We start from the raw sequence: 14,364 nt of genomic DNA, 5'->3' as shown, positions 1-14,364 counted from the left end.
TCTTGCCCTTCAGTTTCCATATGGATAACCAACCAACTCTGTAGCTGCCCTGGTGCTGTTGTTTCTCATTTGAATTGTATCCTTTGTGCCAAACCAGCTACACACTTGAGTTTGTCTTCTCGAAGCACTGTATTCTCTGATTTCCTCTTCTGTGATAACTATTTGAACTTTTTCAACATTTTTATTATTTCTCTTTTCAAGAATGGGACTTTGTAAAACTTCTTTGTCATGGTTTGGACTGGGCTGGCCACCAAAAAGAATGACAGATGCTTTCTAACTTCTCTCCCAAGTGAGAGAAGAATGAGAAAGAGAGAGACTTATGAGTCTTAAAGAAACTAAACTACTTTAACGGAATATTAATCATAATTAAAAAAAATTATACTAACAAAAAAGAAATGTATACAATGTATACACAACTGTATGGAGCTCCCAGGATGACAATCATGTCAATGGCAGGCACTGGGAAAGTCCCGGACTGGACTCAGCGATGGATGGGTACTGAACTCAGGAACCGGATTTCGGAATGCATGGATCGGGACCAAAGGCAGATGAACAGAGAGAGTCCTCCTTGGACGCTGGACACTGAAGAAAGAGGCTGATGCCTTTAATCCCTCAGCTTTTATACTGAGCATGATGCAGATGGGATGGAATACCCTGCTGGTCAGTTTTGGCTCACCTGTCTGGTCCACTTCTCCCCGCAGGGGCGACCCCTCTCAGCTTTTCCGATTCTGGCCCTCCAATTTGATGCATAACAAAGTTAGCTGGCTTTGGTTATTAGAGCAATAAGTATAAGCAAGAGCCTCTCTGCATACCATGCCTTGGTATTCACTATAAATATGAGACCTTATCTGCTTGAAGCAGATACTGTCTGAAAAATACGCTGTTTATTTCAGAGAGTTAGAAGAGGCTTAACTGAAAAGTAAAGTTACTGAAAGAAAACTGGTTCTCTTTTACCTCAAACCAGGACACTTATGTTTTGTTGATCTTAATGACTTTTTTTTCTGCTCTTATTTTCTTTATTCCTCTGTGCTTTCTTTTCCTCTATAAGCTCATCAGTTCCCTTTAGGCTCTATTTTTGTGTTCTTCTCATACACTTCCAAACCTTTTGACAATTCATGATCCTGGCTGACTCCCAGTATCCACTTTCTCAGTTCCTAATGCCATCTGCCATGCTTCAGAGATACTGCTGACTATCTCTGGTGGAAATCTTTTGATTCTGCTGACTTTCTGTATTTCTTAATCTCTGGGATTTTTATCATCTGTTATGAGTGTCTGTGCTTGCAGTTTTGCCTGTTCTGTATTTTTTATTCATCATGTAGCCCTCCATTCAGTTTATCTATTGCCCCCTGCCTCCATGTGAACTTCTTAAAACTAACAAACCAAGTAAGGTCAAAATTCAAGCTTCCTCCTTGTTTATTGAAACAGACATTGAGATTTTGTTTTGTAGGCTTTGAACCTGTTCCAATGAACCTGTCCCTGTCCCTATCCACCTTCTGACTGGCTACTGTTTTTTTTTTTGTTTGTTTGTGTTTTTTTCATTTCTGTTTCTCTCCTTGAATTCCTTCCCATAGACAAGAAATATGTCCCAGTCTCTTTGTATTAAAAAAAACCCGCAATGCAAAACAACCCTCAACATCAGGAGTTTCTGTTCACCAGACTAATGTCCTGTCCTTAGACCTCCTTCATCTCCATGCCCCCTTAGTATGCTTTGTGCAATTGTTTTCATTTCTTGTCTTCTGATGTCTTTCTAGAACTGCTCACTTCTGGTTTCTGTCTTTTGCACTGAAATTTATCTCACTGATGTTCCACTTGACTTCTTCCTGGAGGAATTCCAGGCTAGTCCTTTATTCTCCTCCACTCCATCTGTCATCTCTCTGCGATGCTATGTTATAGTCTTCACTAAATTTCATTGCTCTTAGACATTTGTGATTTTGTCCTTGTTGATTCTCTCTCTTTTCAGATTCAGTTTCTTGTTGGGTGGGTCTTCCTCTCCCCCTCCTCTTTCTGTATGTAGGTGTGTGTTTAGATCTCTTAGGAATCCATCCTCAGCCTTTGCATCCTCCGCTGCATCTTACTTCAGATAATGTAGCCATAAGTGTGGTCTTTATGAAGGCATCACTAGTTTATTTTTCAGTGGTCTTCCCCCACTCCAGGTAAACTCTCCCTGTCTCAGAAAATGTTCTTGGTCTCCAGCTGTCATCTGAATATAATCATGTCAGAAACAATTCCTGGGTTTTGTTTTCTTTGCCGATGTGCTCTTCTTGCTCTGTGTAGCTCTGAGGTCTGACAGTTCCTGTTTGTCCATGTAGCTGTAAATCAGATTGAAGGACTGCTCATCTCAGCACCGTGCCTGTAATGATCTCATCTGCCTGTCTGACGTTAATACTTACAGCTTTGCTTCACTTGATTACTGGTGTTAATATCATCTTCGCTTATCACTCTGCCTACATCACTTGCTTTTTAAATTCTATTTACTCATCTTCTGAAATACAAACTTCTAGTCTTTCTTTTAAAAGTTGTACAACTTGCCTTCTTTCCCTTCCAAGAGAGAGATTTTACCACAAAGTTCAATTTTATGTTTGCTTTATTGGCAGTATCAGTTTTGATTTCCCAATTGCTATTCATCTTACAGTCATTAGTACACTTTCAACAAAGATTGGGAACAGTAAGAGAAGCTCCTCCTCAAAACTCCTTCTGTAGTCTATAAAGTTAAGTATAACCTGTTAATGGCTGGGCAGGTGTGTTAGTTGTGCACAACTTATTATACTTAGGTCACCAAGTATTCTTAACCTACGGTTATTTATTCTTTGTATACCTACAAGCTATAATATGTCTTTTAAGTCATATGACTGTTAAAATAGTTATAAATAACTATCACATGCATATATTTGCAGCGTGCATGTCAATGGAGCCCACAGACACTATTTTTCTTTCTCCACACATGCATACACATACATGTTTAATAACAATACGAGCTAAAGAAAAGGTAGGTGGAATTTGCAGGTATAAAGAAAGATGCTTGTAAGACCAAATACAGATCAGCAGATTATCATTATTTATTTAGTACCTACATTGAGATAGTGCCAATAAGAGGACCCTGTTGTACTAAGCCTGGTACAAACCTGTAATAAATGAAAGCTTGATCCAAGTAGCTTGTGGCATAATGTTTAAATGATAAGAATTTTTTTAAAAAAAATCAATTTAAAAGAACAAATCCATTTTTTCTCAAAAAAAAAATATCAATTTTCCAATAAAAAGAAGTGGTATTGTCTTGGCAAAGAAGAGCATGAAGAGCATCTGCTGGATATTATTTTTCATTATTGTGTTTGTAATTGTTTTCAGTTTAGAGCTGTATAATGAAACACAAGTAATGATACGTAATTCAAAAATGTCATTACTTGTTTTGTGCCAGTAAAACTTGATACCTAGTAATTTCTGCCATTTTCTCAAAATACTGAACACTGGGGACATTTGGATCAAGGAGATGGAGTTTGAAAGGTGAAATTTCATGTGATACTGGTTGTCTAGTAAATATATAAATAAACAGGTAAATGCTATGCCTGTGAGAAGGGTTGAAAAAAATTTGCCTTGGAAATGTTTCCCCACCAAAACAGGAACGAAATCCTGACAGCCTTTCTATTTCAAATATCATAGCTACTATCACCAAAGAGACTTCCAAATTCCTAAAGTAGACAATAGCTAAAGGTTAGCTGATATCCTTCAAAGCTCTGATGGAGATCATTGTACCCTCCTTTGCTGTTCTCTACAGCTGCATACGGGTCTATCAATTTAGAGGCATTATGAGAAAATTGACAATAAAAATAATAGCGCTCTTTTCTAACAATAAAATCCTTTCACATAGAAGCACTGACAAAACATGCATAAACTAATAATACCATGTTCACATTTACTTTCTAGTCTATAGTAATACTTGTCCCTTTCCTTTCCAAAAGTTATGTTCTGTAATTTCAATATAAAGCACACAGTTAAAGTCATATCAATTGTTTCTAATTTTTAACTTGTTTTTATTGTCAAATATCTTGACTAGTCTAGAACAACAAGGTCATGGAAGTGATGATGTTTAAAACTTCCAGATTACAGCAGACGAGCAATTTGTTCAAGTCTAATTCTTAGACCTCTGACTGGTAGGAAGACCAGTTGAACTACTATTTGTAATTCATATTTACTTTTGATTCTTTGGCACCACATTTCAAATTCCTGAAAGTATATCCTCTGTGCTTGTGCTGTCTACACTTCTAAACTATGCATATCCCTCGTTATCTAGTCCACTGTCGTGTTCACTTTCCCAATTTATTTTGAGTGAGTCTTTGATATGAAAATTCTCTTTACAATGCAGTGTTTCATTCCCTGGGCAGAACTGGTACACAAGTAACTTCAAACTTGGTATCTGAAATTTGTTTATTTGCCCTGTTACTTCTCAGAACACATTATCAGTTTCATTATCTCACTTATTTCTTTTCTGCCTTTCCTCCATCCCCTGTCCCCGCTCCCCGCTTCTGCACTGTTTACTGCTTTTCTTAATCCCTGTGTGAATTAATTAGACTACCTGAACTTTCAGATAGCAGATCATATTATTAGTGGCTTGGAGGACATAATTATTTTTCATCTTCTTTGTGGCTAGAATGGCTCCTGTTTTCTCTGGCATTGCCCTACCCGGTCACCATGGCTTACTGATGACCTGAGACAGATAAAGAGTGAGAGCAAAGACAATCAGAATGTCAGTGTCTCATTAGGAGATGGAAAGTTTTTCTTGTCTTATGCTGTGACTGTATAGACAGTGCAAAAGGTCTCTTCATTTCCATTAGGGTAACTGTTCATTTGTGTGCAGCAGAACATTTCTGCGTGATACAGTCTGTGTTTTTCAATCACATCAATTACAGTTGCCTTGATAACAAAATCACTCATGACAACAAAATCATGTAGATGAACCTAAATCTTTGGAGGTGAGAAGTACTGTGTCACCTGTTCTGGATTTTCTGCTGATGTTACTCCTTGAAGATATAGATGGTTTGGGAACTCATCAGACTAAACCCTACATTTGAATTTGTATGTTTTGGCCAAGTTGTCTTCAAGGAAGTTACTTACAAGTTTCAGTTTAAAAAAACCCAAACAAACCAAACTCAATCTTTTCTCTTCTGGAGCATAATAGATCATGTAGAAGACAACTCTGAAGGACTCCAAGGAATCCAATTTAATCTTTGGGCATGCAGCAGAAAATATATGTTATTCTAAGTTAGATTTTTCCTGATAATGGATGACAAAAGGGCCATACTATTTTTTAACACTTCAGTTAGATTTGGTTCCATCGGGCTATCTTCACTGTTAGTAGAGCAACAATATTACTAGTGTTGGCAAGCTTATTTGGGAGGTTAGGAATGCTCACACTCAATCAAACTAACACTCCATCTAGTTTACTATCCTGTGTCTCCAGATAGTCCTAATCGGACTCTTCTAAGTCTCAACAATTTTCAGCACATATTCAGTGACAGTCTACCTAAGATTTTACTTATCCTGTAGAAGTGCCCATCTCTTTTCATTAACTATTAGAAAAGTTGGTGGTGATGTCATCTCTAGTAAGGCAATTTCTATTAGGTGCCAAAGTTTTATGGAATTAATCTGAGTTTAGAATACCTCCGTCCTGGAACATCTTCCCTGCCGCCTTGATTAATCATTGGATTGTGCTTGCAGAGAGCGATTGTCAAATATCACTGAAAATTGTGGGTAGGTCTGAGGAACAGAAGAATCACTAAACATTATATTGGTGTTTCTGAGAGATGGGGTTAGTTTATTATTGATCATGCTGGCTTGCAGTGTCAAAAAAAGGTGGTATTTTGAACTATGGTTGGCATACATTTTTATGTAAAAGATGCAGACTCCAGACTACATCATTTTTGTGGCTGTAAAGGAAGAGAAAAAGTCCTTTCTCCTGTGTTGTTACTGCTGTTAAAACAGGTTCTGATAAGTTGGTCATGACCTCTTTTCTTCTTTGCACTTGCTCCTTCCACATGAGTAGCTGCTGCAAGAAGACTGCCTTCTATGATTCTTCTCCCTGACCCTATTTCTAGGTAGAGAAATCTGAAAACACATAATCTTTTCTGAGGCTGAAAGCAGATCCTTTGAGATGGGAAGTGTATCCAACTTAAGACACAATATGACCTACTGTTGATTAAGAAACCAGCAATTAACATAATTTACCTTTTTTCCATTTGCTGCCCTGCAGCTAATATCCTATTGCATAGTGGGCTAAACTCAGCACTGTAACTTCTAACTACACCTAAATAATGCCGTTATCATGGATCTATCCTCACCTGCCATTGGGCCAAGAGAGAGCCCAGGCAAGCTAAAAGTAAATCTCATTTGGGCTTTGGATAAAGTCTTCACATCCATCTTCATGTTGTTGGACTTCTCTGCAGTAGTTGACATAGCCATTGCTGTGAAGTGAGAAAAGAGGATTTCGGCTAATGGGACTGTACTAGGATGACGTAAGACATTTGAGTAATATCCATAGAGGAAAAAATAACCGTGCCTCAGCTTCAAATCTGTGCTATTCTTGCCTCTGTAACTTTTTGAGTATTTGACAGTGTAGCAAAGAAAAATACGAGGCAAAAGGAATAAAATCTCAGTCATACAGATGTGACCCAACTTCTACATCCCTTAACTAGCAGGGAGGAACACTGTCTTTTATTTATTCAGAGGTTTGGCTGAGGCTAGTGATTGAATAAAGATTAGCTTACAAATCCAGCAGATGTGATATGATAGGAAGGAAGGAGAGAAGTTATGAGAATCTTAACACAACTGAAAATGTTCAAAGGAACGCGACAACCTAAGTAACCTTGTTCAGGTTTTGTAAGATGCTCAGGTCATTTAGGTGTTCCTGATAATTTTACTCTGAGGCATGCAAAACATGGCAAGCACAGGTGTCATTAAATGCAGGTGCTTAAAACAGGTACCAAAATTCAGAAGGAATTTAATAGTTCATTATTTCATTATTATATCAAATGATCCAACAGGCTTATCAAGCCTTTTGAGTGGGAACGTTGTTTTTTTTGTGTGTGTTCTCCCTCCCTCCCCCCTGCCCTTTTGTTGCTGCAGCTATTAGTACAACAGAGTCCTTTTCTGGTGGGAGAGTGCAGACAGAAAAAGTGGGGCATTTAGGTACTGCAACAAATTAAGTTACTATTTTGCCCTGATTTTTTGTTTTTATCTTCTTTAAATAGAAATCTTGTCTTCAGTTGGATAGGTGTATGAAGAATAGATAAAGTGACATATTTGCCTTGCAAATGTAAGAAATGTATTGTTTCTGCCTAAAATGGCCATTCTAAGAAAGAAGACTCCTTATCAAATGACAAGGAAATATTTTAGTGATTATGTATTCATTTATGCATCAGTTCATAGTCGCTGTATCGTGCATAATGGTATATAACCAGCGCAGTATGCTTCAATGTAGATGAACATAGGAATTACATGTATTAGTGAGCATTTACTTGTCTATAAAACTGCTTTGTTTTATTTGTGTGTGTATTTTCTGCTTGTGTTTCATCTCATTACATTTATAACTATAGTAGATGCTTAGATTTAATGTTTGTAATGATTATCTATGTTTATATGTTACAGGAATTGCATTATTACATTAAACGTGTGCTCAGTCTCAGGTCAGTAGCAAATCAGTTCATTGGAGCCAGTGCTGATTAGTGCAATTTTTAGCAGCGTTGCAGAAGATGGTATTTCTTTATTGAATCATGCTAAACAGTGGCTTGGCTTTTGCTATAAAAAGAGAGAAGAGGGAAAAAGAGACAGAGAAGGATGCTTTTATGCATATGACATGCAGCCCCGGGGAAGATGCAAATCTGGAATGAAAACTAATTGCCTTCTACTTTGTTGCATAGCCTGAACTATGTGGAGTAGAGCTGACCAAAAGAAATACATGCTTTATGTTAACTAGTAGTGATTACTGCAGAAAGCTGCCACAAACCCAGTACAATTAAAGGGACACTTTTAAAAATAATTCTTCAGACCTTACAGAACAGACCTTATAGAACAGACCTTATCACATTATAAATGTGTTTTGATGGGTCTTCCTTGGGAGGTGGATAGAGGGGAAAAGGATGATAAAGTATAGCTATTCGAATGGAAAAGCAATTATACTTCATCAGAAAGATAAAATTCACTGTACTTTCCACCTCAGAAGATTGCTAAATATGATTATATGTAATATAAGCTATTAAACACAATAATATTAAAAAAGCTTTTCCCCCCCCCCGTGCTTGTCTTCAGAAGGAGAGAATTGTAGCATCTGAATTGTGGGCATACACATTGTGCATTAAATCAGTTTTGTGTGACTGTGCCTGCTCAAGGACGGTTTAAAGGACAAGGCTGAACATGGTAGTCACCACTGATTTGCCTCCTACAACAGGGAGGCGTCCATTTACATATAATAGCTTTTTAGCCATTTAGGTTAATTGTCTTCACAAAGTATTTCCAGTATGCTCTTGGCAGCTCCTGAGTTCAAATAACTCTCTTTTCTGTATCTTTAGTAATGCCATCTTCATGAAATGTCAAGCTGAACTTAACCAAAATGATCTTAAAAATACAAATGTCATGTAATGGTTCTGTGAAATAAATACACCACAAAGAGATAATGACGGAGTATCTTCAGACTGAGAAGGCATCCATGGTGTGTCTGTGATGTCTGGATAAATATTTAGAATTTCATTACAGACCATTTAAAAGGTGAATACACAAGGTTTATATCACTAACTCAATGATAAAATATATAATCTGAAATTAATATATTATAGTGTTTCATGTTCTAAGTATATGTAATTATTGATGATATGAAATAACTAAAATAATTTTCTGTTACAGCTTTCTATTGTTTATAGGAATGCAGTATTTGATGTTTTATGCTGACAGGCGTTCCTTAGTTCCAGATGGCATTTGAGAATTATGTAGGTTGTCTAATCATCAATAAGTGGCTTATATGGAGAAGTAATTAATACCATGATTATTTTCCTTATGAGTCAGCAGGTGTGTCATATGCATAATTTCTAGTGTGGAAAAAATGAAAATGGCTTCTGCTCTGCTATATATTTTACAGATAGGAAGATGCTGAGAAAGGATGCTTTTTGGTTATGTTGTAATTTGTGCTGCGGGTGTATTAAGAGTGTAATTAAAAAGGAAAATGATTTTACCTGAAAATTTAAAAACCCTGAAAATTTTTCTGGAATGCTAATACTCTTTATAGCTGATTTTTGCATTGTGTTTCAAAGAAAAGCAATAATCTAGTTTATTGAAAACACTGACCAAATATCAGAGACAGAACGTAAAAGTAGCCAAATATGAAGAAAATTAGAGAAAAAGAAGGATTAAGAAAAGAAATAATTTCTAGTTTTCTGTGTACAATGAAAATTTTAGTGTTACCCATTTGGACTTGTCTGTTCAAAATATATTAGCACTAAATATCATACCAGTGGAGCTCAGTACCTACCAAGGGAAGGACAATGAGACTTACTCATTGCAACTATTCAAGAATTTCCTATTGTCCTAACAATTTCCTATTTCCTAATGTATATTTATTGTTATACTTCATTTACTGTGGTGATTGGCACAGATGATCTTCAGTAAATGTGCAATATTCAGGTAGCTTTTATGATATGTGAGCAGTGTCTTTTAAGATCATGTATTGGTTTTCCTTTTTTTGTCAATACATGTAATGAATGTATAGATAACTTTAAATCTGTGTACTGTCAACTAGACTATAATCTACCTTCTTATCATGCCAAAGGTAAGGAGTATGTCCTAATTCCATCGTCCAGAAATGTACTGCATTTCTACAAGTGTAAGTGTTTAGGTTAGCACATGCATATTTAAAAATGTGTCATATGCCTTTGTATGGATCCACCTTTGAAAGGAGGTGCTTTCCTCCTCTTTCCACTCAATGATCTACCACATGATGAAAGCATAGACAGTTTATAAGAGCTATAATTAAAACCACCCAAAAACAGCTGTCATAAAATAACGTTTCTCAGCTTTTCTAAACGTGTAGTTTCTCTGTTAATTACATTGATCTGAGGTGTGGAAGGGCAGTGCACAGTTCTGGGAGGTGACAGGTTTAAGGATCAACCTTTCTTCCACACTTTGTGAATTGCCGTTAGGGTTGTATCATAGCTAAAGAGAGTCAATTTGGGAAGCTTTCCAGGACGATATTTATCTAGCTTTGGAATATCCTGGGTAGTGAGCTTTATCAATACTTGGGTGGAAAGGGCACTTCAGACATTGGTTTCTGGTTTCTGAACCATGAGCCTTTTTATTCCTACTAACCAATACACTTACGATTCCTGGCAACAGCTGCAGCCTCACTTTATACTCTGATAAGCAGGTTGTTTATCTAGAGGTTGAAAATCAGTACTCCTAGCACTCGTGACCTTCTTCCTTCATGACTGCATATGAAAAAGTAGAAGCCAGATGTCTTTGAAGGCGGTTTATTTCCCTTTAATTTTGTTCAACTTTAATATATGTTTCAGTGTTATAATGGGCGGTTACACTGTAAAGGATGCAGAGGACAACTGTAATGTCTGCTTTTCTATATTCACCACTGTGTTTGACATTCTAATACGAAGTGACAAAAATACTAACAACTGTATTTATAAGACTCTTCCATTAAAATAGATTTTTCCTGTGAAATATGTGCAGCAGATGCTGCTGTGTGGTGAAGGTCATTTCAGCATTCATTTGGAAAATGCAAGAGGTGAAATCCTGGACTGAGTAGAGTTACTGAGCCCTGGTCTCTAAGGAGCTTGTGGTTTCCACGTGAAAGCCTCAGCTTTTTCTTACTCTTTTGATCCCAGATACATTATTTCTTCTACTGTGTGCTTGCTGATATTTTATTGCTTTGGGGAAATAGTTTTGTCCCTACGTATTAGGTAAAGCATTGTGTAATAACTATGTAAACCCATAAAATATTAACAAATATAACTAAAAAGAGAATGTTAGAGTTTTTTAGAAATATACGACAAGTTTATTGTGCTCTGATTACAGCTTCAGAGAAACCTAATTCCACTGGCTTCTGTAGCATTGCTCTTGAATTAGCTCAGAAAGGAGCCCAGTATATTCATTTTTATGTAAACTTTGTCCAGTTGAGTTGTCAAAGCTGTGCACTGTAAAACCATTACAAGGTATTAATATATGTTGGTTTGATGTAAAAAAAAACCCAAAACATTTTGTGCCTAAGTGTTGATTTTTATCAATCTGTTGTTTCCTATCATCATCTCTTCACATGGGTAAACTGCGCACTTTCCTAAATCGAATGACTTAGCACTTCTGTAGTGCCTTACAGTTCTGAAATGCTGTGTGAATATTAATTATGGCACAGAGCAGCTTGGTGAGGAAGGTAGATGAGTAAGTATTATTATCCCTATTTTACAGATGGGGAAGCTGAGGCACAGAGGTTAAGTGACTTTCCCACGGCCACACAACAAGTCAGTGGCAGATCCAGGATTAGTACTCGGGGACTTCCTGGATCCCTCTCCCATGCTTTAAGCAGTAGACCACAGTGTTCACTGGACCCAGCAAGCAACTCATTGCAATTATGGACAGTTCCAAGGACTCTTACCTGGTCAGTGTGTCCACACATTTGTTTACAAACTGCTGCAGTATGTCAGTATGGTTTGAATACCTCAGTCCTAGCAGATTTGTGCACTATGTAAAATTTCCGACCTTCATCATCTTCAAATGTGGTGAAAGGAAAAAGTGGTAGAATTCTGACATAAACATGGCACGGCTGTGAAAAACATTTAGTTTTCATGCCTTATTCTGATCTTGCTGAAACTGATGGGCAAAACTGCAGTGGATTTATGGCTTTGAGAATGTTAGTGTGGAGGTTGGTGGCTGCTTGGTACGTTAAAAAGTCATCCGGAGCATGAATTCTATCTTCCATGACTGTTTTACAGTTGGTCTTGCCTATACTTTACATTTCAAACTCTCATTTCTTGCATCACCTAAAAATAATAATTTTATAGTTTTCCTGACATGATAATAAAAACCAGAGCATTACCAACTGAAATTAAGTTTCTAGTTTCTAGTCGTGGGAAAATGGAGCGGATCTGCTACTTCTTTTACTTGTATTGCGACAGTGCTTACCTCCAAATGACATTAAGACCTAATTGCACTAAACTACTAGTGAGCCCTTCCTTCCCTTCTCCCCTCCTCCAAGGAGGGAGTACAGGAATCACAGAAATGACTTGTAGACTAAATGCAGTGTGACTCTTGTACTGGTAAATGCAAGGTGGCTTTCAAACCACTCTCTAGGAAGTGAGAGAGTACAGTGCAAGGCCTGCTTAATTGGACTTTGCTCAGAGTTTGACAAGTGAATTGGCAACAACACAATACTCCCAATTAAGCTGTTTTCCCCTGTAATATTAATGGAATAAACCCACTTCTGCAAATGAGGCAAGGCTGAGACTTGCTGTGACATTACAGGAAGAAGAGGCAGGGAAGAAAAAGATTGCCAGAAGCTGAAAATTGAACACATGGGAAAGGAGAAGTCAAAGTGTATGAGCATATTTTGATAAATATTAATGAATTAATTTGTATTTAGTTTACTTAGATGATCTGTAAAGGCTTTAAACTGTCCCGCAATGTCATATTTTCCTCATTTTAGAATTTCCCCTAGCATTGCTTCTGTAAGGCCTTTTCAGGATCAGTAAAATACCAATGGCTGTGTCTTGTGCTAGAACAGCCACTGATGTGGCTGTAATACTTGGCCTTTGGCATCCTGCCTAACCATTCACCCAGGGGCATGGCATCACGCCAGCATGACAAACATGCCCGGTTATGTCTAACTGCTTACGTTAATGGATTCATTTTGCCTAAGATGATCAAATGGTTTGTGCGAAATTATACTGCCCTGGTGCATCTTGATAGATTATTAGCTAATTCTAAATTATTAAAAGACAAAACAGTTTCAGTAGAAGGCCTTTTCTCACTGTCAGATTTTAGTATTGTTTGTAGAGAAAGCTCTAATAAAGACACTGTAACACCCTCAGTCTCTCTTTCTTTAACAGCCCAGATGCTTGGTGCTGACACGTTCCTAGGATTTTTCTATATAAGATAGCTACAGCATGACAGCTATTTTTAAAAAAGAGAAGAGCCTGAAACAAAAACTTATATCCAGAATGCACGACATCCAGCTCTAGACATGAATCTTTTTGCCTGGGGCATCTGCTCTTTAAGGAGAGGTGCTCATGTAGTTTCATTTCTTGTTATATTCTGTGGCATTCTATATATAGATACATATTTAGCATGTAAGGCTGGTATTCAAATCCCCTTGCTTCAGACTTCCATTAAAATAACAATTTTATATGTTGAGATCAAGTAGTTCTTATTCTAGTACCACTTACTAAAACCCTTCCACTAATAACAAGTAAGTATATATTAATGATATATTAATTGATGTTTTTGTATAATTCATCCTTTTTTCTTCATCATCATTTACTGGAAACCACGCTAAACCATGTTGTAAAATATGGGCTGAATTTAATAATTACATTTGGTGATGTCAAACTCATACCAAAGCAAATATTCATTTTAGCATGGTATCCAGTACCCTGTTGCTGAACTACCAAAAGATTTCTTTACTTAGGGAAATGTGATTTGTTTTTCGTGTCAGAAGTGAACAAAATCACTAAATCCTGTAGCTTTTTTAACCTGAACACAGTACACTAATTCATCACATAATACATGTACATTGCAGTAGAGAATACAGTTAAAATGCATAGATGACTACAGTATAAAATTAAACATAGAATCACAGAATGGTCAGGGTTGGAAGGGACCTCTGGAGATCATCTAGTCCACACCCCCCCCACCAGAGCAGGGTCACCTACAGCAGGTTGCACAGGACGGCGTCCAGGCAGGTTTCAAATGTCTCCAGTGTGGGAGACTCCACAACCTCTCTGGGCAGCCTGTTCCAGTGCTCTGCTGCCCTCAAAGGAAAGAAGTTCCTCCTCATGTTAAGATAGAACTTCCTATGTTCAAGCTTGTGCCCATTACCTCTTGTCCTGTCCCTGGGCACCACTGAAAAAAGACTGTTCCCATCCACCTGGCACCCTCCCTTTAAGTATTTGTAAGTATTAATAAGATCCCCCCTCAATCTTCTTTTCTCTAGACTAAAGAGACCCAAGTCCCTCAGCCTTTCCTCATATGAGACATGTTCTAAACCCTTAATCATCTTTGTAGCCCTTTGCTGGACCCTCTCCAGCAGATCCCTGTCTTTCTTGAACTGGGGAGCCCAGAACTGGACACAGTACTCCAGATGCGGCCTCACCAGGGAAGAGCAGAGGGGGC

The 14,364-nt window shown here is 37.5% G+C and overlaps 1 protein-coding gene across 2 annotated transcripts in view; it reads left to right on the top strand.

Annotated features, from left to right (window-relative positions):
* The window catches only part of SLC4A10 (solute carrier family 4, sodium bicarbonate transporter, member 10), a 127,767-nt gene that overhangs the window by 12,481 nt on the left and 100,922 nt on the right, over positions 1–14,364 (top strand). Inside the window, exon 2 of one of the 2 annotated variants that reach the window (XM_009894618.1) lies at positions 11,446–11,635. The exons of the other annotated variant lie outside the window; for it this stretch is intronic. Coding sequence (XP_009892920.1) covers positions 11,609–11,635 — 27 coding nt within the window. The 5' untranslated portion in view covers positions 11,446–11,608. The remainder of the gene's footprint in view (positions 1–11,445; positions 11,636–14,364) is intronic. 2 annotated transcript variants of the gene reach the window in all.

Source organism: Charadrius vociferus, unplaced genomic scaffold (assembly GCF_000708025.1).
Source record: "Charadrius vociferus isolate BGI_N301 unplaced genomic scaffold, ASM70802v2 scaffold161, whole genome shotgun sequence".
NCBI classification, from domain to species: Eukaryota; Metazoa; Chordata; class Aves; order Charadriiformes; family Charadriidae; genus Charadrius; species Charadrius vociferus.
The sequence above is the reverse complement of the archived record's forward strand: the minus strand, read 5'-3'. Positions and strand labels throughout refer to the sequence as shown.